At 38.4% G+C, this 26558-nt stretch overlaps 1 protein-coding gene across 4 annotated transcripts in view; it reads right to left on the bottom strand.

Moving 5' to 3' along the window:
• Positions 1-26558, bottom strand: part of GPD2 (glycerol-3-phosphate dehydrogenase 2) — a 137994-nt gene that overhangs the window by 71633 nt on the left and 39803 nt on the right. For 3 of the 4 annotated variants that reach the window (XM_077883474.1, XM_077883472.1, XM_077883473.1), the window contains exons 3-4: positions 8698-8869; positions 1304-1357 (exon numbers count right to left, since the gene is read on the bottom strand). In XM_077883474.1, coding sequence (XP_077739600.1) covers positions 1304-1357; positions 8698-8869 — 226 coding nt within the window. The remainder of the gene's footprint in view (positions 1-1303; positions 1358-8697; positions 8870-26558) is intronic. The other variant, XM_077883475.1, reaches the window with a different exon arrangement.

Consider the following 26558-nt stretch of genomic DNA (forward strand, 5'->3'; position numbering starts at 1 on the left):
AAATTTTCAGATATGGCATTATTTAGATATTTTTAAACAGAAAGGAGAGATTAACTCCTGTGAATTACCTAGCAGAGGCACCAAGGTAATCTACAGATCAAAAAATTTAAATACTCTGTGCATTAGTACCATAGCATATGTATTAAAGCCACATGCCCCATGAAGGAAAAATGCTGCAGTTTAAGGAAGGGAAAGTTTATCTTTCTGTAGAAAAGCTTTGGGCACTTACCCTTGGATATCAGAAAGCCAATGCCATTAGTAAGACAACGTACTAAGCCAAAGGCTGAACATTTTATATGAAGGATCAATCGCTTAAAAAAATAACTCTTCTACAGCTTGTTAATCCTCGCAGTCTCAATCGTATGTGTTGGCCCAGTTTTTTTCTAACAATGAAGGTTAGCATTTTACAGAATTATATATTGGATTAGTTATTTCATATCTATTACTATTTTTATATTAAGAAACAGATAAACTATTAAAGGAGATGTCACGTTACAGTAGAATGTATCCTTAACACAGTGTGTTCCTTAAGTACACACAGACTATGGAGGCACAAAAATGTATTAAGCTATAACATTAATTTGAATAATATAGTTATGAGGGAAGAAGGGAGTTGCTGTTAGTGCTTCCTTTTACTTTTTTATTATAAAAATTGCTGGTCTTCAAAGAGAGGAAGACTATCCAAACAACTGAGACAGATGAAAGGAGAGACTAATATACTACTGGCTTTCTAGTTACAAAATTCAGATGTAGACAACATTAACAATAGAAATGTCCCATATATATTTCCAGAAACTTTTATGCTTATGATAGTATACAACCTGTGTACCATTTTGCTTTAAACACAAATACGATTAAAAAGCTCATTATTCTTCACAACTTGTTTTCCAATTTATAATACATTTTAGCCATTTTTTTCCTGAAAATGCATATAAACCTCTTTTCGATGATGGAATGTACCCAATTTATTAAACCAGGCCTCAGGATTTTGCTATTATATATTGCTGTAAGTAAAATTTAGATCGATATGGCATTATGAGTTCAACTTTGAACTCCTCCTCTTCTGCAAACACAGAGAAAATAATCTCTATGTATATTTAAAGAACAAGGTTGACTCAAAAATAAACACACTTTGGATCAGAAATGCAGCAGAAATTCAGAGTGGAGTAGGGAGGCCAAAAGCCTCCGTCTTGCTGAGCTCTGGGTCTGAAATAGGCAAAAGCATCCAAAAATTCAATTCCTGAAGGGCAAGAGGAATACAAGTCTCCCTTGCAAGGAGAGGTAAGAAAGCTGGACTAAGTACCTGAATTTCTGGTGGAGATGCTTCTGCTGACCACTGTCCGGGGCTGTGGACTATCTGTGGGGACATAACTAGGATATAGGAAGACTGACAGAGCATCACCTAAGCCAAAGCACCATCAGCTGGCTCAGCAATCAATCTGTACAATACCCAATATCAACACAGGGTAAGAGCCTCAATTTGGCTCTGAGAAAAGTCTCTGATGGGACTCAAGAGTGGAAAGGACTCTATGTGTACAATTTAAGGTATGGAAACAGAGTTATATAAACGTGGTTTCTTTTTTTTTTTTTAATTTTTTAAAATTTATTTATGATAGTCACAGAGAGCGAGAGAGAGGCAGAGACACAGGCAGAGGGAGAAGCAGGTTCCATGCACCAGGAGCCCGATGTGGGATTCGATCCTGGGGTCTCCAGTATCGCGCCCTGGGCCAAAGGCAGGCGCCAAACCGCTGCGCCACCCAGGGATCCCCTAAACGTGGTTTCATATGAATGAAAGAAAGGAAGGAAGGAAAAGCGGCAAAATAAAAGATGTAAGGTAAAAAATACAAAATAGATTCATACAGCATCCAAACAAATGGAAATAATTCAAATTCCATTCTTTTTTTTTATGCTTAATAGAATCTATCTTTAAATGGATCAGATTCACCTAAAGACAGATTCTAATTGGAATCAAAATAAAAATCTTAATAAAAAAAATAAAGATAGATTCTCTTTATTAAGCATTAAAAAAAAAAAAAATCCCCTGGCTCCTGGCTGGCTCAGTTGGAAGAGCATGGACTCCTAATCTTAGGGTCACGAGTTCAAGCCCCATGCTGGGTACAGAGATTACTTAAATGAATAAACTTTAAAAAAATACAGAAGAATCTAGCTATCCACTCTTTATCATAGACATACTAAAGAAGGGATATAGAGAAGTTGAAAAATATGAAACAAACCCAGTCTGATAAGTTATAAGTAATTTCCCAGTCTCAAAGGTTTATTATATTTTTGCCACAGATAAATTCTATTTTTTTAAAATCAGATTTAGCAAAATTTCCAAGTGGAAAATGACAGTGTTGGTGTCCTGCTTAAAAATACCATTTTAATACCAAAATACCATTCTTGTTCCATTTTTAAAAAAATATTCACATACATTTTCTTCTAATAGTTTAATGGTGTTTTTTTGTTACATCCTTGGTTCACTTGGAACATGACAAATGGAAGATATATATGTATATATTTATATATATATTCTAACACCACTTATTAAATAACCAATAATGAAGGATTTGAAATACTGCCTTTATCATATTCTAAATTTTATGTATTTAGATTTCTAGGCTCTTTTGTTTCATTTATCTCTATGCTCATTTAGCAAACTATTTTAATAAAATAGCTTTAAAATACACTTTAATATCCGATAGATCTCATCATTACTCTTTTTCAAAATTCATTCCAAAAGGTCTCAGAGGCTTATTTTTCCAGATAAACTTTAGCACAATTTTCCAAGTCCTGCCTCTGGCTATTGTCAAAGACAATCAGTATATTAGTTAAAATTACATTAAATTTCCAACAAATTTTAGTAGGAATTTGCAATCTGGTCTAACTAGTACTGTTCAGCAAACAGCAAACTTTCATCTGTTGCAAGTCCACTGTCCCAAAATAGGATTTTCTCTTCCATCGTGGTGACAGAGGGGTGGAAGTAGAAGAGGTTGAGGGTGTAGGCTCCTAATTCCCAGAATGCACTATTTTCCCAGGCTCTCCCTCTTCTGTACTATTCCTCCACACACCTCCGCCCTTTTATAAACTTTTACTTATGCAGAAAAGTCTTATTGTTCTCTTTCATTTATGTCTGAAAACCTGGAGGCTCTCTATAAGGTTATGACACTTGGCAGAAGCTCACAAAGCTAGTAAATGATGAAGCCAAGACTTGATCCCACTTCATTTTAATTCCATAACCCGTGTCCTTAATCACTGGGCTATACCATGTTAGAGTGCAGGAACTGAGAATTGAGGAAGTACCAGACATAAACCATTCATAAACTAAAAGTATGTATACCCTTTTGGAACAAGAGAACTACAGCTAACATTTCCCTCCTGCAAGAGGCAGTATTCTCTGGAATTTGAATTAAACGCCATAAAGGTTAAATGTTATAAATCTGGTTTTAAACCAAAAAATAGGGTCCTAGGTGATCCCTGATACATAGAGGTAAAGTCACATAAAAAAACAAAATGAACTGAAAAGACACCTTGAAGGACCCTGAGGGGGTGATTATATTTATCAGATTTTCCTCATTCCAGCTCTCACGGGGGGCAGACTGCCTCGAACTGTGCGTCAAGGCTGGGCTCCTGCCCAGAGACTGGACACAGTGTTAAACAGAGAAGCAATTTCTATTGATCCTGGAAACCTGCAGAAGAACGTGATGAGAATTGTGCATATTATGTTTATAAAATCATATTCCCAAATGAAACAAATGAAAATTGATTCCCAAGAAAATGCAGAGGGTAAGAATGCAAATAAATGTTCATTAGGAAGACTTCATGACTTTTTCCTTGCCTTCTACAGTCTTTGTTTATCCATTACCAAAATTGCATTTGGGCATAGTATTTCATCAAAAAGCTTGTGCAAACATTTCTATACAAGCCCTTTAACATCTAGTGGTTCCCCCAAAACTTTGATGTCCTGAAAAATCTAATTATTACTGGTAACTTTAAAAGATCACAGTAATTTATTTTTGTCAAATGTGACTAAAGATTAATGGATACAATCAGGAATAATTTGGTAAAAACATATCAAACGCAGAGAAAGCAAAATTTGTTGTTAAGTGAAGCATCAAATATAATAAAAGAGCAAATTCCATGAATGAACAGCAACAGTGCACAATTCATTAACCAAATGCCCATGATTATTTCACACTTCAGAGGGCTACTGATATGATCAGAAATTGTAGTAAAAGGATAAATACAGATTAACTTCAGCATCTCTATACATTTTAATTATAAATCCTACCCCCCAAGGGATACCAGTGTAATAAAAGAAGTACAAACTGAGGTTTATCCAACCCTTTTATAAGGCATATTCTGCAGACAAAACTCCATATACATAAAAAGACATTCAGCCAATTGTTACGAACTGGTCAACAGCCAGTCTCTGGAAACTCCTGTCTTCCCAAAGCCATCATCACCAGCGTACCATCATCACCATCACTATCCTCATATGACTTTGATCATGGGCTCACACACCAGTTAATGTCCTGCTCACTGCCCAAAGGAAAGAAAAATGCACTTGTTCAGCAATGACTAACAAACTACAATCTCCTGGAGGACAAAACGACATCTTATTAATCTACTTCTCAGAGCTAGATCAGTGCTTGACTCACAAACAGTTTTGCTTTAAAACAGGAAAAACAAAACAAAACAAAACCAAAGCCAAACAAACAAAAAACTTGAAACTTAAAGAATCATTAACAAGAACATCCTTGGGATGAATTCTTCAGCCATTTAAAAGAATGAATACCTTATACCTGTAAAGATGGTTAAATATACAGTTATTTGAGAGTAACACGCTGCAAAGTAATGACTACAGTATGATCTCGCCTACGTTTTGAAAAAGATATAAATCTAGAAAGTGAGACTTTTTAAAAGGAGAAAAGGAAGAAAAGGCACAAAAGAATATTGGTTGCCTTATTATCATTGCACTCAATCCTGCAACCTACCCTAGTTTTTTGAAGGAAGCCGGCTCTCTAATGCCCCTCAACTCCCCCAATCAGTTCTAGGTTTCCATTTAAACAAAGCCCTCTGCCTTCAAAGAATCCTCTCTCATTTTCTCCTTCTATCACTGATATCCAGTCAGTTCTCCATTCTGCATTCTACCCACTGTGTATTTTCTGCCTCCGCTCTGAGCAATACTGGGGAAACACACACACACACACACACACACACACACACCCTTCATAGAAAACAAACTTACATTTTCTAACCACAGCAAAGTAACTCCCTATCACATTTTCCATAGGGTGGTTCTAAATCTTTTCTACATGGAAGTCCCCTACCCCTATCCATAAGGAGAACATCTCTTTGTTTTTGTGTGTATAAGAATAGGCAGTACTCACACAAGCTTCCTTTTTTTATATCTTAGAATCTTTGTTTTTGTCTCTGAGAGATGTCCCTTATTTCCCTGCCAAACCTAAGATACATCTTTGATATGCTTGTTCAACATGCTGCCTTCTATTATTTGCATATGAAGATTCTCCTCCTGTACAGGCTCTTTCCTCTACATGCACAGAAATATTCAAATTGTTCCTCTTGAAAGAAAGGAAGAAAGAGAGAAAGGAGGGAGGGAGGGATGCAGGAAGGAAGAAAACAATTGTACATGTTGGCTCCTTTCTTTATATCCTACTACACCATCAAGTTACCTCCTATTTTGTTTGTCCCAGTCCCGCCCCCCGTCCCCCAGCTTCTCTCATACACACTCGATGCTCCAAATGGAAACGTGCTGTCTACCACACACACTGACTCCATGCGGTTCCTCCTGCATGTTCCCTCAGATGGGAATACTTTCACCAAGCAATGTTTGCCTATGCTAAACATAAACAGTAGCTTTCCCTCTCCTGACAGTTCTCTGCAGATATAATGACCCTCGGCTTTATTGTGTCCATAATGCCCATACATCTTTTGAAGGCACATACTCTCCAACATGCAACTCAGTCTCTCCAGACAAGTAGAACTATGATCACCTTACAGGTGTCAACTATGTCAGTCCAGTGTGTGTTCTCATTAGTATCTTGCATACTGCCATGCATACAACAGGCAGTCAGTGAATATTTGTGGAACTAAAATGAAAGAAGAAAGAAAAGAAGAAAAGAAAAAAGAAAAGAAAGAAAAGAAAAGAAAAAAAGAAAAGAAAAGAAAGAAAAGAAAAGAAAAGAAAAGAAAAGAAAAGAAAAGAAAAGGAAGGGAAGGGAAGGGAAGGGAAGGGAAGGGAAGGGAAGGGAAGGGAAGGGAAGGGAAGGGAAGGGAAGGGAAGGGAAGGGAAGGGAAGGGAAGGAAGCTGCTATATATTTCAGTACATAACATAAACATAACCAGAAACACCAAAATATATTTTTCTGAATCCTACTGGGGGAGTGATTCACTAGAACAGAAAAATCACCACCTGGTCAATTCTCCCTCCTGGGAGGGGTAGCCTCAAAGGAGATGTCCCATTACGTCACAAACATGTCCTCCCCTTCCACTCTCCTCCACAGGCCTCCAGGGGAGAGAGGTGAATTCTGATACCTTGACATAACTATAACCATTCTTTCCATCTGGTTTAATTTGTCCAAGGGAAACGTGGCACAAATTATGAACCATGGATGTAAACAGGGAGTTATATGAAAGTTGGGGCCTGTCTGACAAGAGAATAAATTCCAATGCCTATATTTGGGATTTACCATTATTTGGAAGTGACAGAAAGGAACTAAGCTGTGAAGTCTCTGTGAATCAAAACTTCAGTGCTGACCCTATGCTGGCATAGTAAATCTAGGGCACTTTCTTGACCACATATGTCTAGACCTTGTGAAACTTATTAATTTTTTCAAAAGATTTTATTTATTCATTCATGAATGACACAGAGGCAGAGACACAGGCAGAGGGAGAAGCAGGCTCCATGCTGGGAGCCTGATACGGGACTCGATCCCAGGACTCCAGGGTCACAACCAGAGTCCAAGGCAGACGCTCAACCACTGAGCCATCCAGGCGCCCCAAATTTATTCATTTCTTAAGAGTAAACTACCAGGTATATAAGGCAACTAAGTCTATGGTGGATATGGCAGTAACTTAATCTGAGAATTATTCCATGTAATGTATTACCATGGAATACGAAATTGCAATAAATACTGAACCTGATACACTAACTAAAATAATCCAGAGTCAAAATTCCTTGCAACAGTGCCCAGCCCAACTGGGTACATCTAAGGATACCACAAAGATTACTTTTCCTGGACAACTGGTTCTAAAAGTCTCTTGCCTTAGGGGTGCCTGGGTGGCTCATCTGGTTAAGCCACTAACTCTTGATTTCGGTTGAGATCGTGATCTCAGGGTCATGGGATGGAGCCCCATGTGGGCTCCACACTCAAGGGTCCTTCCCCATCCACCTCCCCCTAACCCGGCTCTCACATATACTCTCTTTCTAAAATTGAATTTAAATAAAATATTAAAGTAAAAATAAATAAAGAGACACCATCCTAAGAAAATAAATAAATACAATCTTCTTAAAAAGTACTAAAAAAAAAGTCTTTGCTTCATGTTAATAATGATAGCTACAGGGGCCCCTGGCTGGCTTGGTCATAGAGCTTGCAACTCTTAATCTCAGGGTCATGAGTTTAAGCTCCACGTTGGACGTGGAGCGTACTCAAAATGAAAAAGAATAGTAATAATAAAAATGGTAGCTATAAATACTACCTATAATTTATTTAGCTCTATTTTATATTACAAGCATAGTTTTTAAGTCATCTTCATGAGTTCATATTTAATCCTCACAACATTCAAAGAATTATTTTTTTCCTTATCTGAAAGACAAGGAAAAAAAAAAAAAAGAAAGACAAGGAACCTTACAGAAATTATCTGCTCGAGTGCATGTGTGTGTGCGTGCGTGTGTGTGTGTGTGTGTGTGTTCACATCTATATACATATCTGATTAAGATGCTGAGCCGGGATATGTATTCAGATTCCCTTCACCACAAACTCCACACTAATAACAATCAAGTAAAAATCAGACTATTTTTATTAAATATATCATATGGAAAAGCACTGGTGTTCCATATTAAAATTTCTTTCTTTACATGTCATGTTTCCATTTTTAAAGAGCTTTTTCATCATGCCTTTCCTAATGCTGACTGATAGGGTGCCTGAGACAGAACTACAGGTTAGCAACAGTCTTTTCTATCATGAATTCACATAAACCCGAGTTACCCAAACTGAAGTCCGTATTTCACTGGAAAAAAATGCTTTTAAGAGATAGAGGAACAAAAACAATTATTTTAATAGATTAATTCATTTTAATAAATCTTTTTTACCTTTCACTGACATAAATGTGATATCAGATGATATACAAATATTTTTATTTCATTAAAAGTTATTTACTTTCTGAGATTAGAAAGAAATAGGAGGAACATCAAAATAATGAATTCATAGGAACTTAAACTTTTCTTTTTAAAGAAATTCATTTAAGTGTAAAATACAAGCTGTGTTTAATTTTAAAATTGTGCAGGTGCCTATATTTAAAAATATGAAAATACTTCACAAAGGATGGAAAATCAGGAAATGCAACAGAAATGTGACTTTACTAGCATACAAAGCACACTGCATGTTTGACTAGGGGACCCAGGTGTGGGGAGATGAGACCTTTATCTGGAATACATCTATCCACAAGGGGACTCACCTCTGGTGACAGCATCTAGTGCACAGCCACATCCTGTTGCTCCTCCTCCAATGACAAGGATATCGAATTCAGACATGTTTTGCAAAGTCAGTAGCTGAGCTTCTCTGGAAGGAGGCTCCCTGTTAACAGGTTCTGAAACGCACTCTGCTGCTTCAACATAGGCCAGGTTCACCTGATGTAAAAGTCCAAAGTCCATTTTCAGTTTTTCATGTAGAATGCTAATGCAATACACTTTACATTATACTAAAAGAAGAAGTTTGTAATGGAGACAAGCAATACGAAAGCTAGACCATACTCCATTGTCCACATGGAATTACAAGACTAACTATCTTGTAGAAAAGAAAAGTCCTTAAGATTCTAGAGGTTTTGTTTCATTTTGTTTTGTTTTTAATAAGCCACAACTATTTCGGCATGGAACACCTAGTTTCAGGTTCAGTATATCTCAACTGCTTGTTTTGGTTTCATAAACGACCAAGTTCAACTATTTCCTACATGGGATAACAATTCCCAAATACTTAGTCTAAGACAAGTTATAGGAGAACAGAAGGAAATGTTTTACCCCATAGCAGTAATTCATTCAGATAACATTTAAAAGTGTTGAAAGGAGGAGGGAAAAAAGCACTTTATGCCTTTCTGTAATTTCTTAAAAGTATATGTTCTTCATTCCTTAATTCCTCTGGCAAAAATAGATACTAGAGCTTGGAGGTCTATGAGTTTAGGTCAATATAATTAAAAAAGAATCTGTTTGACAGAAGTTATTGTCCTGTTTAATTTTTTTAAATATTTTTTTAAGATTTATTTATTTATGATAGACATAGAGAGAGAGAGAGGCAGAGACACAGGCAGAGGGAGAAGCAGGCTCCATGCAGGGAGCCCGACGTGGGATTCGATCCCGGGTCTCCAGGATCACGCTCTGGGCCAAAGGCAGGCGCTAAACCGCTGCGCCACCCAGGGATCCCCTATTGTCCTGTTTAAATGATCAGCTATAGCCAGTAGAAATTATATTTTTAAGGAGTTTAGTCTGAGGCTTCCCATTAAATGTTTTAATATAAAATTATAGATTTTATATTTTTGATATACACTATTTCCATTTTTGAAAGCTTTAACAATAAAACAATTAAAGCCACCTATTGCCCCTCTAAAGGATAATTACCTTCCTTGTTTCTACTTTTTCTTTCATTAGAATGTAAGTTATTATCCTTAATTTAAAAAATGATGCTAGCCTTAAAAAAAAAAGTAGTTGTCAGAAGTTAGAGTCAAAAGCCAAATGCTAATACTAGGTTTAATCACTATAGTGAATAGTACTGGCTAATGTTGCTCTAACAGTGAGTTATCCACAGGTATGTAACTTCTATTTTCCTTCCTCTAAATTACATTACTGTTGGACCAACTGGATTTCTATAAAAATAAATCTAGAAGCCACAGAGGATGTTGAAAGGAACCTGGATCAGAGGGTCCTAGCTTAGGACTCAGCACTTTTGTTTACCAGTGTGATTTTTGACACATTATCTCCCTGGGCTTAGTTTCTTCATTTGTAAAATGGAAGACAGACCCCTGTGATGTCTCTAGCTCTACATCTCTGAGTCATCCTCAGTCTGAATGGATGAAGGATATGAGGGTAGTTGGTAAACTGTAAAGTACCACCATAGTTGTTATTAGTTATTAAAGAATTTATTTAATAGCATGTAAAAGGAAACTTTTAAAACACATTTTAATAAGTCTCATCAAAACAAAAGATTATAATCAGGTGCCATAAATTTTCAGGCTATATATTCCAATTGCAAGCCACAAAAATCTTATTCTCCTTTATAACTCTTCCCATCATCTACTAATAACCATTTCCCCATGCTCATATTTATATACATTTAAGGTACCTAAATAAATGTAACCCTAGGCTTTGGAAAACGTGACATTTTTCTGTCATGGGTTTGCCTTCTCTTATCAAAGGAGGAGGAGAAGAGGCAGAGGAGGAAGAAGAAGATGAAGAAAAAGAAGAATTATATACATATATATGTGTGTATATATATATGTATATATATATACATATATATATGCATGTAGTATATAAACATATAAAACTATGTAGAAAGAACAAGTGCCAAAGTAAAGCAAAGAAGCACCAGGCTATGGCCATTCTGGTGAGGGAGGGAGGGTCTTTCATTTGAGCATTCAACTGGCCCATGACAGATGGGTAGGACTTGGACATAAGACTGACAAGTGACTAAACTGCCAGAGCATTTTCACACATTAAAAAAAAAAAAAAAAAAAGCTGACATTTTCTGCTTGGTAAGTTTTATGGAAATACTCAAGAAATAAATTTAAGGACTATATCACGATGTAAGTTATTAGAACTTGGTAATACTAAAAGGCCCCTGTCCTACTCTGCTAACAGGTCATAACTAGGAATATTAAATTAAACTGAATTTCTTCCTCAGCAAGTATGCTGATGGGCACCCCTCATGTCTTGTGGGCTTCTCATTCCACAGACTACACTCTTTCTCCATCTTTGTCCCCTGTCTCATCCTCCTCCCAGTACACTCTATCCCATCTCAACGATTAAAAAATGCCTCTTACGTATGTTTTTACCATCCTAAAAATTCTGGAAAGTCCTGTATACCCTTGCTTTTTCTACTGTATCACCTCCTACTCACTCAACCAACTCCTCAATTCATTCTAATCTGCATTTTCACATACATAGCACCACCACCACCACCACCACCACCACAACTGACTCATGTCCACTTTGCTGCGAAATCCAGGCAGCATGGTTTATCCCTCATGTTAGCTGTCACCTCAGCACACAACTTTCTGTTCACTCACCTTGGCATCTGGGAGATAACTGTCTGAGCTGAGCTCTCTCTCTTCCTAGTCTCTCTTAACCACTCTCTCCTAGTTTCTTCTGGAGGTTCCTCTACTCCTCATCATTAAACACTAAGATTCCTCTTAGGCCTCTCTCTAGAGAAACCCTAGAGAGTTTCTTCTACCTCCATATGGTCATGTAACCTTATACAATACTGACTTCCAGTTTTGCTCCGCTATTCTAGAACCCAGATATCAAACTACCTACTTGGCACCTCCATTTGGTATATTTCAAAATTCAAACATTTTCCCTGTCAGTGTTCATCAGGGAAGGTGCCTTTTTGCATCTAGTTGCTTGTGCCACTCCCTTATGTCCCATATCTGATCAATCACTGAGTACTAACAACTCCACCTCCTAAAAAAGTCTCAGGCCCAGTCACTTCATCTTCACTGCCCCTTCCCAGTCAAGGTATGTCCCCTTTCCCCTGTACTAAGACAATATCTTCCCACTGGTCCTTACATACTCACCACGCCTACCTCCAAGTCAGTCTCCATACTGCAGCTGGGGTGGTCATTTTAAAACCCAAATAACATCATTTCCTTGTGTAAAAACTTTCAAGAGCTTCCAGTGTAAGTTAGGTTATAGGAAGCAACTTTACTCTAGTTTCGAAGATTCTTTAGTCTTTTAGAGCAGGTTGAACTTAACCAAAAAAAAAAAAAAAAAAAAAGGACAATACCAAGTGCAGGTGAAGATACAACACAATTGGAAAGCTCTTATATTGCCGGTGGAAATGCAAAATGAGACAGCCATTTTGGAAGACCTGAGTTTCCTATAAAAGTAAACAGACACTTACCATACAAGCCAGTAATCCTTTCCTAGGTAATTACTCAAGAGAAATCAAAAGCTGTGTTCACACAAAAACCTATTGCAGATGTTTACAGTGGCTTTATTTATAACTGCCAAATGAGTAAACAAACTGTGGCGTAGTTATGCAATGGAACAATAATTGGCAATAAAAAAGAACAGAGCACTGATAGACCTGACAACATTAATGGATCGCACATACGTTCTGCTAAGTTAAGGGTCAGCGAATTACTGTTTTCCATCCAAATCTGGCTGCCATCTGTTTTAATAAACCAAATTTTATTAGAACATAGACACACCCAATCATTCAGGGGTAGTCCCAAACTGTAATATAGCAAAGTGGAGACGTTGCAACAGCAATGCTATGGCCTGCAAACCTAAAACATTTACTACCTGGGCATTTACAGAAAAGTGTGCCAGTCCCTGGGCTAAATGAAAGAAGACAGACTCCGAAGTCTATATATGACATGATTCCATTTATGTAATCTTCTGTAAAAGCAAAAGCATGGGGTTGAAAAACAGATCAGTGATCGTCAGAGTCTGGGGACAGGGTGAGGGAAACACTGGCTACAAAGCGCATGAGAGAAATTTTAAGAAGGATAGAAATATCCTCTCTCTTTACTATGGTGGTGGTTATATGACTATATGTACTTGACAAAACTAATAGCACTGTATATTATAAAGGATGAATTATACCACATAATGCAAATTATACCCCAAATTATACCTCAATAAACTTGACTTTAAAAAAAGTAAGTAGACAAGTAGATAGCCGAGATGCACATGAAAAGATGCTCAACGTTACTAACCATCTGGGAAATGTAAATCAAAACCACAATGTGATACGTGATTCTTGTCAGAATGGCTAGTATCAAAAAATGTAAGGGGCACCTGTGTAGCTCAGTCGGTTAAGCATCTGACTATTGATTTCAGCTCAGGTCTTAATCTCAAGGTTGTGAGTTCAGGCCCCACATTGGGCTCCATTGCTGGCAGGGAGCCTACTTAAAAAATAAATAAATAAATTTGTTGGGGAGCCTGGGTGGTTCAGTCAGGTAAGTGTCTGACTCTTGATTTTGGTCAGGTCATGATCTCAGGGTTGTAAGATCAAGCCCTATGTCTGGCTCCACACTGGGCATGGAGCCTGCTTAAGATTCTCTCTCTCCTTCTGCCTTTGCACCACCCCTTTAAAATAAACAAATGCTTTAAAAAAAAATACAAGAAATAACAAGTGTTGTCAAGGATGTGGAGAAAAAGGAACCCTCATACACTACTGTAGGGAATATAAATTGGTGCAGCCCCCATGGAAAACAGTAAGGAGGTTTCTTAAATGATTAAAAGAAACAAGTATCATATGATCCAGCAATCCCATTTCTGGGTATTTACCTGAAGAAAATGAAAACACTAATTGAATGGATAACAATAATAACGTGACATGTATACCTATCACACACACACACACACACACACACACACAGCCATAGAAAGACTGAAATCTTACCATTCGTGGCAAAATAGATGGACTCTGAGGATACTGTGCTAAGTGAAATAAGTCACAAATACTATATGAAACTAAAAAACAAAACAAATGAACAAACAAAACAGAAAAAGAATCCTAGATACAGAAAACGAACTGATGGTTGCCAGAAGGAAGGAGTATAGGAGAGATGGGCAAAAGGGATGAAGGGGATTAAGAGGTATGATCTTCCAGTTATAAAATGAATAAGACACAGGGATGCAATGTATAGCACAGGGAATATAGTCAATAATAGTGCAACAACTTTGTATGGTGATGGATGGTAATCACACTTACTGTGGTGACCATTTTATAATGTATATAAATACTGAATCCCTATGCTGTGAATCTGAAACTAACACTATATGTCACTTATTTTTCTATTTTAAAAAAGAACAAATACGTATATAGTATTTATGTGTCAGGCCCGATTAAAAACATTTTACTTTTTTCTAGTCATTGAATCCTCACAATAACCCTATAAGGTAAGTAGCATTGTGATCTCCACTTTAACATAAGAAGTAACTGACACAAAGAAGAGCTAAGTAACCGGCCCATGATTAATGCAGCTCCTGTATGGAAGAGCCGGGCATTGCACCTCCGCAGTCTGTCCACAAACGAAGTTTTATATTGCTACACCACACAGATGATGTATAATGTGAGAAAAAAATAAAGAGACAAACTTATCAGCTATGATAGGATGAGATATCACCAGTTACCAAACGCAGAAAGTTTTTGGTTTTTTGGTATGGTTTTGTTGTGCATGCTTTTCTGAATAGTTATTCCAAAAAAAAATTTTTTTTAAAGATACAGCACTATTGAGGGTAATTTATTTAATTTCTGACACTACATTTAAAACCACATTTTATTTTTGTGTATATTTTTCCCATAAAAGCTGGGAAGTGTTGCAACTGAGAAGCTAAGCACCAAGTTTATTTTAGAGGCAGTAAACACAGCCTAAGGCCCTACTTACAATTATGACAAGAGAAAGACTCATATGGCTTCATATGGCTTTGAGTCTCAAAAACACTTCTGCACTCTACCTTCCTTAGAATATACTGGCTGACAGCAAATACAGAAGGGAAAGCAGCCAGAAACAACTGTGGCAGCAAGGTAATAACGTGCTTTAAGAGCAGAGGTATTTGTGCTCCAAACTTCCCCAGGCCAGCTCTTCCGAAGGCAGTTTGATTAAGCAGGAATCTGGGAGGTAGGTCCCGTTAAAAGACTGACCCAGAGATTCTGGGAGAAACCTTGGAATGGCAACATACCCCAAATCACCTGAGAGACCAAAACTCCAGTGTCCAGTGTCCCGACAAGACACCTGACCCACAATCACTAACTCGTCCAATCAGTAGGTATTAGAGGTCCTCGGGAAGTCTACAGACTGGAGGACAAAACGAAAAGATGAAGAGTCAATCATAATATTGCTTAACAGGCAAAATTAAGATAAAGAGGCTACAAGAGTCACAAAAAGCATGCTTAATCCAGACCTGAGAGGGTTTCCTGGAAATTATAGCTGCAGCAAGTCAAAAAAGACCAAGAGGCATTAGATGCATAACAATGACAGGAAAGGAAGTGGGAATAGCATGTGCTAAAACCAGAAGTCATGCTACTGTATTTCTTTGCTCTGCACACTACTTTCTTAAAAACAGGAGTTACACATCCAATACTTAAAAGTTGCTATATTTTATATAAAAATGAGGATTTCTGAGATAAATCTGCTGCAACTGCACAGCAGCTTCTGTCCTAGGCAGGGACTGTATGTTCTTGTTAGTCGGGGGCTCCCGCTCACTGGTTTCACAGGTTTTATCTCACCCAGTCTGGCCGCTGCAGGCATTGAAGTTTGCATAAAGACAGGACAAGCCCAGTTGAATAATTCAGCTATTGAAGCCAAAAGAAAGGAGAGACCAAGAATTCCAACCCCTACTACCGAAGAAAAAATTCTTATCCTGGTGGAATTAGGAGAATATTTAATATCACTTTGATGTTATTATTTCTCATATTTAATTATGATGGTCTATGAGGAAGTAGGCATTTTTCAAAAACTTGTAAGCAAATGTTCATCTACATTTTAAAAAGATAAAATTCCTTCAGAACTCTTTTTTTTTTAAATTGTATTTATTTGAGACAGAGTGAGTGAGACACAGAGAGAGAGAGCACAAGCAGGAGTAATAGCACAGAGAGAGGGAGAAGCAGACTCCCCACTGAGCAGGGAGCCCAACATAGGGCTGGATCCCAGGACTCCAGGATCACGACCTAAGCCGAAGGCAGACGCTTATCCACTGAGCCACACAGGGGCCCCAAATTCTTCCAGGATTCTGAGAGTAAACCTGTAGTTCTTGTCAAGAGATTGGTACCTATGAACACCTACGGAGAACCGAAAGCCAAGTTCATAATCTTTGAGAGCTTATATCTCAGAGAACAGGATTCAGAAGGTGATCAGTTTTTACTATGTCTGTACCTCATTAGACTTGCAAATTAAAAAAAAAAAATCCTAGACATTTGCAACTTCAGGTGAGACCGAAAACAAGATCTAATAATTAGTGTCTATTTCTGAAAGAAGTGCATATTTAAAGACCACAGGCAATTAACAACCAGGTTGTCCTGTAATCATGTATAGTAATAATTGGAGTACAAAGTAGGCTTTCATGCAAATCACTTCATCCTGCAACTATCACTCTCACTGTCTTCCATCTCATGTGATTCAATCACATACTAGTAATGTAACTGCTAGATTTAAGGGAAATCGCTTCATGTTCTGTTGTCACTGAAAAAGATCAACAATATTTTTATTTCCCTGGAAAGAAGGTGTGACCTGCAACTCCTTACAGTGAATCTTAGCGTGTTCTAATGGCCTTCACCTCCCGAATCACTTTGTGATTCTAAACAATGATGTTTTTTTTCTTGTACTTACATGACAGTAAGCAACATTTCTCACTTGTGAACATCCTTGGTGAGGACCTACGATTCCTCTGTAGGAACAGTTGCTAATGGCTGGACTGTCACCTCCACTGGGGGCCAGAGAAGAGAAAACAAGTCCTTCCTTCTGGGGTGACAGCAGAGAGCTCCAGTTCACCCTGAAGATGCTGTCTGGCCTTTAAGTGGCTGCGATTCATTTGAGGAATCACACAGAAGCTCTTTGAGAATAGCAATCATGATATATCCAAACTATTAAACTGTAAACCTTTTTTATAGCTGAAAAAGAGGGAAAGCGCCTTGGATCTGTGTAAATCTACTTCAGATAAACTCACATCATAATTGACTAATGATCTGAGGTTTGGGGGATGTGTTTCATTGGTTTGCAAATAAATATTTCAGAAATGATATATTTGGAGGTATCTCAACTTGGTATCACTCTGGAGAAGACGCCTGAGCTCAGGGAGGCCAGAGGGGGAAGAGGCGGCACTGGGGCTTGATGGGCTGCTACTAGTCCCCACACTCTAATGAGCTAGCTCCTGTAGGTTTCATCATTACCACAGAATGGAGGCTTCCTTTGGCCACCAAGGAAAGTGAGTTCAGTTATTCCTAATGCAAGTAACTGAGAGAATCAGAATTTGATCCCAGGTTTGACTCCACATCCCATGACTTCAGCTGTGCCAGGCTCTCTTTGCCTATTTATGTAGGTTACCTGGGCCCCTCGATCCGTCAGCCTCTCCGGCACCAGCAGTGCAGGGAGCTGTTATAGTGACCATCAGTGAACTCAGAAGTCCTAGAGACTGTGGCCAGCCACACTGTGCAGTCAAGTCTATGAAATAGCACTCTTCCTTAGAAACTTCCCTAACACATACACCTGGAAGCAGATATAGGGGGTTCATCCTCCCATTGCTTGCAGGTAAATAAAAATTTCCAAACTTGACAATCCAGATGGCCCTCGGCTACAGTTCAACTTGATGTTCAAAAATAGTTATAGGTCAAATTTAGGATGCACACTTTCCATTTCTCTGTGAATTATTTCTTCAAAAATATACTTTTTTTAACATTCCTATTTGTACTCACAAGCATATAATTAGATCTCAGAACTTCTTTGTTGAAAGACCACAATTTACAAAATAAAGGAAGTGAGTAAAATTAGCACTGCCTAACTCAACTTAAAGCATCTATTTTCTTCTTAATTTGCCAAAACTCTACCTACAGGAAGCCTTCTGCACATAAACATAATTTAACTATTAAGCTGGAAGAAAGAGAGCTAAAGGACTCTCCCCAAAGCATTTAGAGAAAGTTTGTTCGGTCCTACAATATCCCTAAAAAGTTTCTTAAAGAGGCCTCAAAATGAATAAATAGTTGAAAATGAAATGCAAAGTCAAATCAGAATGAATGTCAATGTTGCTCAGTTAGCAACAGCCTAGAAGCTCACCAGCTGTCAACGCTAATCATAGCTCAGTCGTTGACTCACTGTGTGACCTCTAGCAGTACAGTTAACCTCGCTGATTTTGTATGCCAGCAATAAAATAGCATCACAAACTCCTCGAAGGCCTGATGTGAGTTATAACTCAAAGATATTGCCATGGCCCCACTTTGGGAGCTAAGTGTTAAATAAAAACCAAAATTATAAGGAAGATGATAGGATGCTCTTCAAAGAACATTTCCAGCTCTGTCTGCATAATTTTAGTGCTCTTGATGAAACATGCCTCTGAAGAAACGGTTAACCATATAGAGTAGTTAAGAATAGTTCAAACTGGTCTTATGGAAAATATAGTGTGTTCAGAATCCTCATCAAGCTTTAGATATCAGACACAGCCCCAACATATTTAGTTGTGTTTCTAGGAGAAAAATAGTTTTTCCAGGAATCTATGCAAGGGTTCTACATAAAAGTAGCAAGCGAATGGTATAGTCTTTGGCATAAACTCTAACAATAAAACTCTTATCAAAAGAAATGCAGCTCATTCGTCAACTGGATTAGAAACTAAAGTCAGAAAAAAAAAAAAAAAGAAACTAAAGTCAGGACGCAGATGTAATGGCTGGATGCTTAAACTTTTTCTCTTCCTCCAAAGAACACCACTGGATTGCATTTCCCACCCTCCCTTAGAGTTAGCTAAAAATGATCCAGGGGGTCAAAAAAGCCCTATAATATGCCAAAGCCACCAGAATAAAGAGACACAGACCCCCCAATGATTGCAAAAACAGGTCCCCCACCTATCTTCATTGAACTGTACTGTGAGCAAGAAACAGAACTTTAGGACACCTGGGCGGCTCAGTAGTTGATGTCTGCCTTTGATTTAGGTGGTGACCCCCAGGGCCTGGGATCAAGTTCCACATCAGGCTCCCTGCATGGAGCCTGCTTCTCCCTCTGCCTGTGCCTCTGCCTCTTTCCCTCTGTGTCTCTCTTGAATAAATAAATAAAATCTTAAGCAAATTAAATAAGTAAATAAATAAATAAAATAAACCTTCATGGTGAGAACCCCATGAGCTTTGGGAGTTATTACATCAATTAGTATGCTCAAATTAATACAAGATTATGGGATATGTTTAGCATTACAACCCAAGACTCACAGCTCACCTACCCTGCATATAGTCCATGCAGAGTTTTTAGGACCCATCATTTACAGAAAAATAAAGTCATACATCTAAAGCTCCAAAAGGACAGATCCCTAAACACAAGCTCCACGAAACCTCAACGCAGAGACATTTCTACCTTTCTATCTGACACAATGCTGAAGTCAGCAGCTCTTCAAGCAGGTAGGTAGGACTAAGAAACCTGTTACTTAATCAAGAGTCCCTTCTCCTTAATTTGCATTCTTCATATGGTATCTAACACGATAGTTCCCCACCTAAACACCACCAACAACAGTAACAAAAACTGTCTAAGAACAGTTGCTATTCCAGAACTTCATAATATTTTTTTTAAGAAAAAGGCTGTTTATGAACTTATGAAAAATGCCTCTGGAGATGGAAGATTATTTACTTAGAACAAACAAGTCTGCTGGCTGGAATTGACTCACAAAGTTAAAAGCAATCTGGTAAGCATAAAGCAGACGTGGCATGTAATAATTTCAGCTCCATCAGTGCTCAGGAAGATTTATATTGATTTCAAACCCACATATACTCTTTAGCTTAGGAACCAGTAGAATATTTATAACTGAGGTAAAATTCTTAGAGATACTAAGCATTAGTTACATCCAATCAAAGATATGACTGAAAAACAATGTGAGTGGAATTTTTAGAATTTAAAATTTCCTAATTGACATCATGTCCTCCTATGTGCTCTACAGGTTGTATTTATGTATTTGTGTATTTTAAAGGCTTTTTTTTTTTTTTCTTAGCAGTTTTGAGTTTACTACAAAATTGAGACGAAGATCCAGGGGTTTTCCACATACCTCCTGCCCCCAGACATACATGTCCTTCACCAACATCGTTCACCAGAATGGCACATTTTATACCACGAATGAACCTACACTGACACATACAATCACCCAAAGTCAATAACTTACTTAAGAGTTCCTCTCTTGCTGTTGTATGTTTTACGGGGTTGGACAAATGCATAATGACACAGAGCCACCACTATACTAGCATACAGGGTGGTTTCTTTGCCCTAAGAACCCTCTACACCCCCTCATCATCTCCCCCACACCCCAGGCAACCACTGATTGTTTCAGTGTCTCCAGCAGTTCTGGAGAACTCCCTAGTGGAGTTCTTCCATTATCATTTTTTTTTTCCATGTCTCTTCATGGCATGATAGCTCATTTCCTTTTGGTGCTGAATAATAATAGTCCGTTGTCTGGATGCATCACTATTTATTTATCCACTCACCTACTAAAGGACATCTTGGTTGCCTCCAAGTTTTAGCAATTATGCATAAAACTATTATAAACATCCCTGTGCAGATTTTCGTGTGAACATAGTTTTCAAGTCTTTTGGATAAACACCAATGAGAGCGATTGCTGGATCATATGGTAAGAATATGTGTAGTTTTGTAAAAAAAAAAAAAAAAAATGCCCAACTGTCTTTCAAAGTAGCTATACCATTTTGTGTTCTCACCAGCAGTGAATGAGGGTACCTGTTGCTCTACATCCTTCACCAGCATTTGCTTATGACTGTTAGTTCTCTTCAACAGATATTCATCTGAAATTCATGCTTCCCTATCCTCTACCAGTTTCTCTGTCTGGCAGTTAATATAAGCCACATTTTGCCAACCAAAAGCTCAGCTATGGAGAGAAATCTAGTGTAATGGCATCCTTATTATGCCTAACAGGGCTAGGTCTCTTTCAAATGTCCCCATCCTATATCAGGGGAAGGGAAAATACTGAAGACCTGCCTTATGTCAGGCACTGTGATCACTGGCTTGTATAGATTGACTTAGTGCTTGGCAGCGGGAAAAAGCTTGAGAGTCAACGACAGTAAACTTACTTCGTAAAGGAACTGGAGTTTTGAAAACTTTCATAACCTGTGCACATTAACAGGCCCACCAAACCCCCACACACACATACCTGTGTGACAGATGAATTCAGGAAGCTAAATATCTGTTCATTTGGGGGGTGGGAGTCCACTGAAATAAATCCCAAAGAAGATCTTAGATTCACTAGAGATGATTATTCTATTTTTATTCCTTCTCCAATCTTATCTTTTGTACTTTGAGTCATTAGTATTATCAATGAAAAAGCTCTGCTTTATTAGAATCTCTTACAAATAATGTATTGAGAAGAGGCTGAAATTACAAGTTAAAACAATGTTTTAAAATTCCTATGGATTTTAATTATTCATGCATCACTTTGCCTCTCATTAGCATATGCATTTTTCCTTTTGAGTTTTGATGATACTAGCAACAAAGGTAATATAGTTTTACCTGTAATTCAACTCACCTAACACATCACCACTATCATTTTTTTCATGTTTCCTTAATTCATACACAAAACAGAGTGAATTCTAGTACTTAGTAAGCCACTCACAAGTGTAGTAAATTGCTGTCTCTTACAAAAGTGAGAAGCTATTTTGCAAAGCATGAAGATCCTGTCAATAATTACTATTACTACATCATTGGCTTTGGAAAATAATAAGCCTAACTACATTCCACTTCAAGCTAAAATGATACAAGAGAATTTTTTTAAAATCACCCTTTTAAAAATACGGTTTGTTTTTTAAAATGCTTCACCATGCAATTCCAACAAATAGCATTGTACTATATAAAATTAATTTATCAAAAACACATATTCACGTAACTTTTTAGAAACGTATCAGCCATATAATTCTAGTCTGCCATAACTCGTAAAAACCTAAGTAGAAAAAGAGAAACAATTGGAACTTCAAGTAATTTATTACTTGCTACAGAAAAGGAGTTTAATAACCAGCATTGTCCACCTGAGTATTGGCTCATCATCAGATTAGGAAGCAAGGCAAAGAGAAAACAGCAGGTGTTTGTATACCTGGTTTCTGGCCATTCTCCTGCAACTGCAAAGGATGGACCTACCAGTGCTGCTGATCTCAAAGTCTTAACAACGTAACCCTGAATGCAAGGATCACCAGTGCCAAGAGCAACTTTCCTGCAACTCATAACCACACTTTATATTCTTATCACCTGGGAATCTAATACTAACTCACACTTCTTGAGACCTTACTATGTTCCAGAAACTTTTGCAGGCTTTATTGCTCTTCAGCATTCCTATGAGGGAAGTACCACTACTCTCCCTAGCTTACAGACAGAGGAAAATGAGGTCCAAAGGGTTTAAGAAAATTGTCCTTGGCCTCTTAGCTCTTCAGTAGAGCTATGTGTTAGATGCAGGCAATCTTTGCCAAGATCATACTCTCATCCTTTATGTTATATCACTGATGAGTGGAAGGGAATTGGATCAATGAGAATCTCTGAATTACCTAATTCTAATACAATCACTCCTCAAACTGAAAAGAGATCTTGATTCCCTACCCTGAAGCTCATTCCCTGCCTTTGCAGGGTACAGAAAAAAAAAAAAAAAAAAAAGGAAGAGAACTTTCACATCCGGGCTTTGAGAAAGCTCTCAGTGGTTTTCAGGCCTCACCTCAGAGTTGGCTCACAAAGCCCACCATACCTTCAGAGTGGGTAATGGAAGAAACAAACCAAGCATGTGTTACGTGAGAGGGCCCACTCTCAGACCTAAATAGATCTTTGTTACATCAGCCACACCACTGGGGTCAAAAAAGAAGCCCACACTATCACACCAGTGTTTCCAGTTAGACCTAGAAGGTATGAAATAAACGTTGAGTTAAAAAAAAAAAAAGTTTCAAAAAGTGCCTTTGGTCTATAATGGAAGACAAAAGCCTGGGGCAACCCTCAGTGAAATCTTTGCACACCCACACTGTTTGTGTCCCCATTCCACCGCCACCTGCATTCCTCCCACCTACCTGAGGAACCTTCACACAGCCCTAGCTTTAACACTCTCCATTTCCGCTCCTCACTAAAGTTTACTGGCTCTGAAAGCACCCAAGGCCCTCTCTCTTCATTTTAACTTTCCTCTCCATCCACTCTGTTCTCTCACCAGCTTGAAATTAGAAAAGGAAGACTCCTCCATGAAATGACACTTCCCTTTCACTAGATATGAGGGAATCACTCAAAGAGCATCCCGTCCCAAGAGGAAGGCCGGATGTCCTCCAAGTCCCTTCCAATTAAAAATTTTTTTTTTTAGATTTTATTTATTTATTCATGAGACACACAGAGAGAGGCCAAGACACAGGCAGAGGCTGTGTCTCCCTGCAGCTCCCTGCGGGGAGCCCGATGTGGGACTTGATCCCAGGACCCTGGAGTCACGCCCTGGGCTGAAGGCAGATGCTCAACCGCTGACTCACCCAGATGCCCCCAATTAAAATTATTATTAAACCAACCTATACTAAATAGTGAATGACAAATAACTTGCTCTCAAAAATCTGCACACCACCACAGAGATGTTTGCTTGCCACATGCCTGGTGGGATTTAAGAAGGTGGTATATACCCACTGTGCTTATATCCACTACTCAGCCCCTTGGTCCGTGGCATATAGCCTGGGGAGAGGAAAATCAAGAAGACTGTGGAAACTTAATCACCTACTGTAGGTGAGAAAATAAAAGGAGGAGGAAAATGAAATGAATAGGAGGCCTCTCCAAGGCTATGCAAAAAAACCCTACACGTGTAACCAAAGGGAGCCTAGAAAGTGGATGACATTTGTGGCCTCAAATCTCCTTTCCTGCAGGTGGACACAGTGAAAAAAAAGTCAGCCAACATTCATCTCTTCTCCCTCATCAGTGTCCTCAGTGGAATAGGAAAATTTAGGTTGCTCCAGCTCCGAAAGAAAATAATAACAATAATAATACCAACAGTATCTCCTTAGGCCATCTCTTCTAACTCTGATTTATCTGAAAAGAAAAAAATCTCTGTGCTTCCCTTGAATCAACAATGGACACTACTGATCACTGAAAAACAAAATGTAAATTTAATAATATGCTTGTATGCAGGAAAGCCATACTATGACATGAGACCAAACAATCATTGCTATTACCTGTAACCCCTAACCAGTCTCCAGAAATGCTAGACTCTCTCTCCACAGATGTCTTTTATTCAAGCAACTTGGTAAAAGGTAAGTGAACATCTTATTTAATTTCATAGTGCTTCCTGTTTAATAAAAGAAAAAAACGTATACATAATACCTCTTCTTCTATTATCCTCCTTGTAAATATAAGCTAGTTTAACTGTAGAATTGATTTTAAAGGTTTTGTGTGGGCTGATGTGGCACCTAAATGCTTTCACATCGCAATGTCTCTTCAGTCAAATATGCTTTAACAATTGACCGACTTTCAGAGTCAACTCGTTTGTATTTAGAATACAATCCCTGCCTGTATTTTAGGAAGGAAGCTTCGTGCTCAGAATATCAAATGAGCACAAGCTCTAGGGACCAGTGCAGGAATGCCAGCAAAATGTGCCTGAACTTGAACTCGACAGATGGCTTTCTACTACGTCAGTATCTTGGACTTTCAACACCAACCTACTCTTAAAGGAGGACAGTTTATTAGTTAGAATCTTCTTAGAAAACTGGAAAAAAAAAAAAAACAACATAAAAACGCAAGTCAATACTCTAAGCATCACTCTGCAGAAAAATGGAGCACGCCTGGCCACATTTAGGACCCAGCTTCTATAAAACATAGCCAAATAATGGGTATCAAAGGGCAGATTTTTCTTGACCATTGAAAAGTCCCCTGGAACGGCCCTGATTGGCAGATATTTTCTAAGAGAGGACAGCTGAGGCCTCTGGTCATTTTACGTCCATGGCTCAAATGAGTTGTCCTCTCTTCCCTCTCACTTCCCTTCTCTCTTTTTTGCTAATCCCCAGGGCTACATCCCAATGTGCTACCCAAAATATGCTCACAGCAGCAGCTTCAAGGGACAGGAATCACCAACCCCAAAAGAACGCACACTCTCAGATGAATGTCTTATGCAAGTCATTGATTGAATATGCCTATGGTGATTTTTCTCAAAAGAACTTGTCAGATTAAAATTATAAATGACTTGAAACTGCTGGTATCTGTTTCACGTGACTATTAGGGTCGTCAGGATATCTAACCTAGGAAGGAGAAAATGGCAAAATGACCCAGAAAGCAAAAGATCCTTGTTTTGCCTGGATTTTACTAAAATTCACCCCTGACATGATTATTAGAGACTGTTATCAGCTGCTTATCATGTGAAATTAAGGAAAAATCAAACCAACCATATGAAACAGTATGACCTCAGTACAAAGTTATAAACTCTGAAGTAGAAAATGCTTGCTACGGTTAACAGACCTAAACCATGTGCCAGTTTAGCAACAACTCATCAGATTAGATATTATGACCTCTGGCACCGGCACTTGCCAGTGTCATTTCAGACAGCCCTGGTGAAGAGGGCAGAAGTAACCCAATCCACTGAAGCCATGTCCCAGACAGGCCTGCACCTTCTGAAATAGCCTCAGCAGGAGCAGCACCTTTTCACATTTACTTTTAAGCAACCGAGGCACTATTTTTAAAGGAACAGTACATGAGCGAGGATGAGCTTCATAGCAAGGCAGTCGATTAATAATACCTGAAAGTGGGATCCCTGGGTGGCGCAGCGGTTTGGCGCCTGCCTTTGGCCCAGGGCGCGATCCTGGAGACCCGGGATCGAATCCCACGTCAGGCTCCCGGTGCATGGAGCCTGCTTCTCCCTCTGCCTATGTCTCTGCCTCTCTCTCTCTCTCTCTGTGACTATCATAAATAAATAAAATTAAAAAAAATAATAATAATACCTGAAAGTATGATATACACCTGGGGAAACTTTAAGCGCCATGTGCTCAGAGGGAAAGATGAAAAAGACTAACACGACCTATTCAAATCCCTCCATCTTTAGGAAGAAGCATTAAAAATGAGCCACTTTTCTTTCTGTCTTTTTTCTTTTTTTAACGATAAGCCAGCAAATTGATTCTTCCCAATATGTGTTTTTAAAGTAGTATTTCTTGGGGCACCTGGGTGGCTCAGTGGGTGAGCATCTGCCTTTGGCTCAGGTTGTGATCCCTGCAGGGAGCCTGCTTCTCCCTCTGCCTATGTCTCTGCCTGTCTCTCTTTCTGTGTCTCTCGTGAATAAATAAATAAAACCTTTAAAAAAAAAAAAAAAAGAAACTGGTATTTCTCACTCACTTGGATCTAGAACTCCAAGCAATGTGGCTAGCCCCACTGCCTTGGAGCACAAAGAAAAAAAAAAAACATGTGCAAGGCAAGCCATGGCCTAAAGGCTCTCACAA

Source organism: Canis aureus, chromosome 34, assembly GCF_053574225.1.
Source record: "Canis aureus isolate CA01 chromosome 34, VMU_Caureus_v.1.0, whole genome shotgun sequence".
NCBI classification, from domain to species: domain Eukaryota; kingdom Metazoa; phylum Chordata; class Mammalia; order Carnivora; family Canidae; genus Canis; species Canis aureus.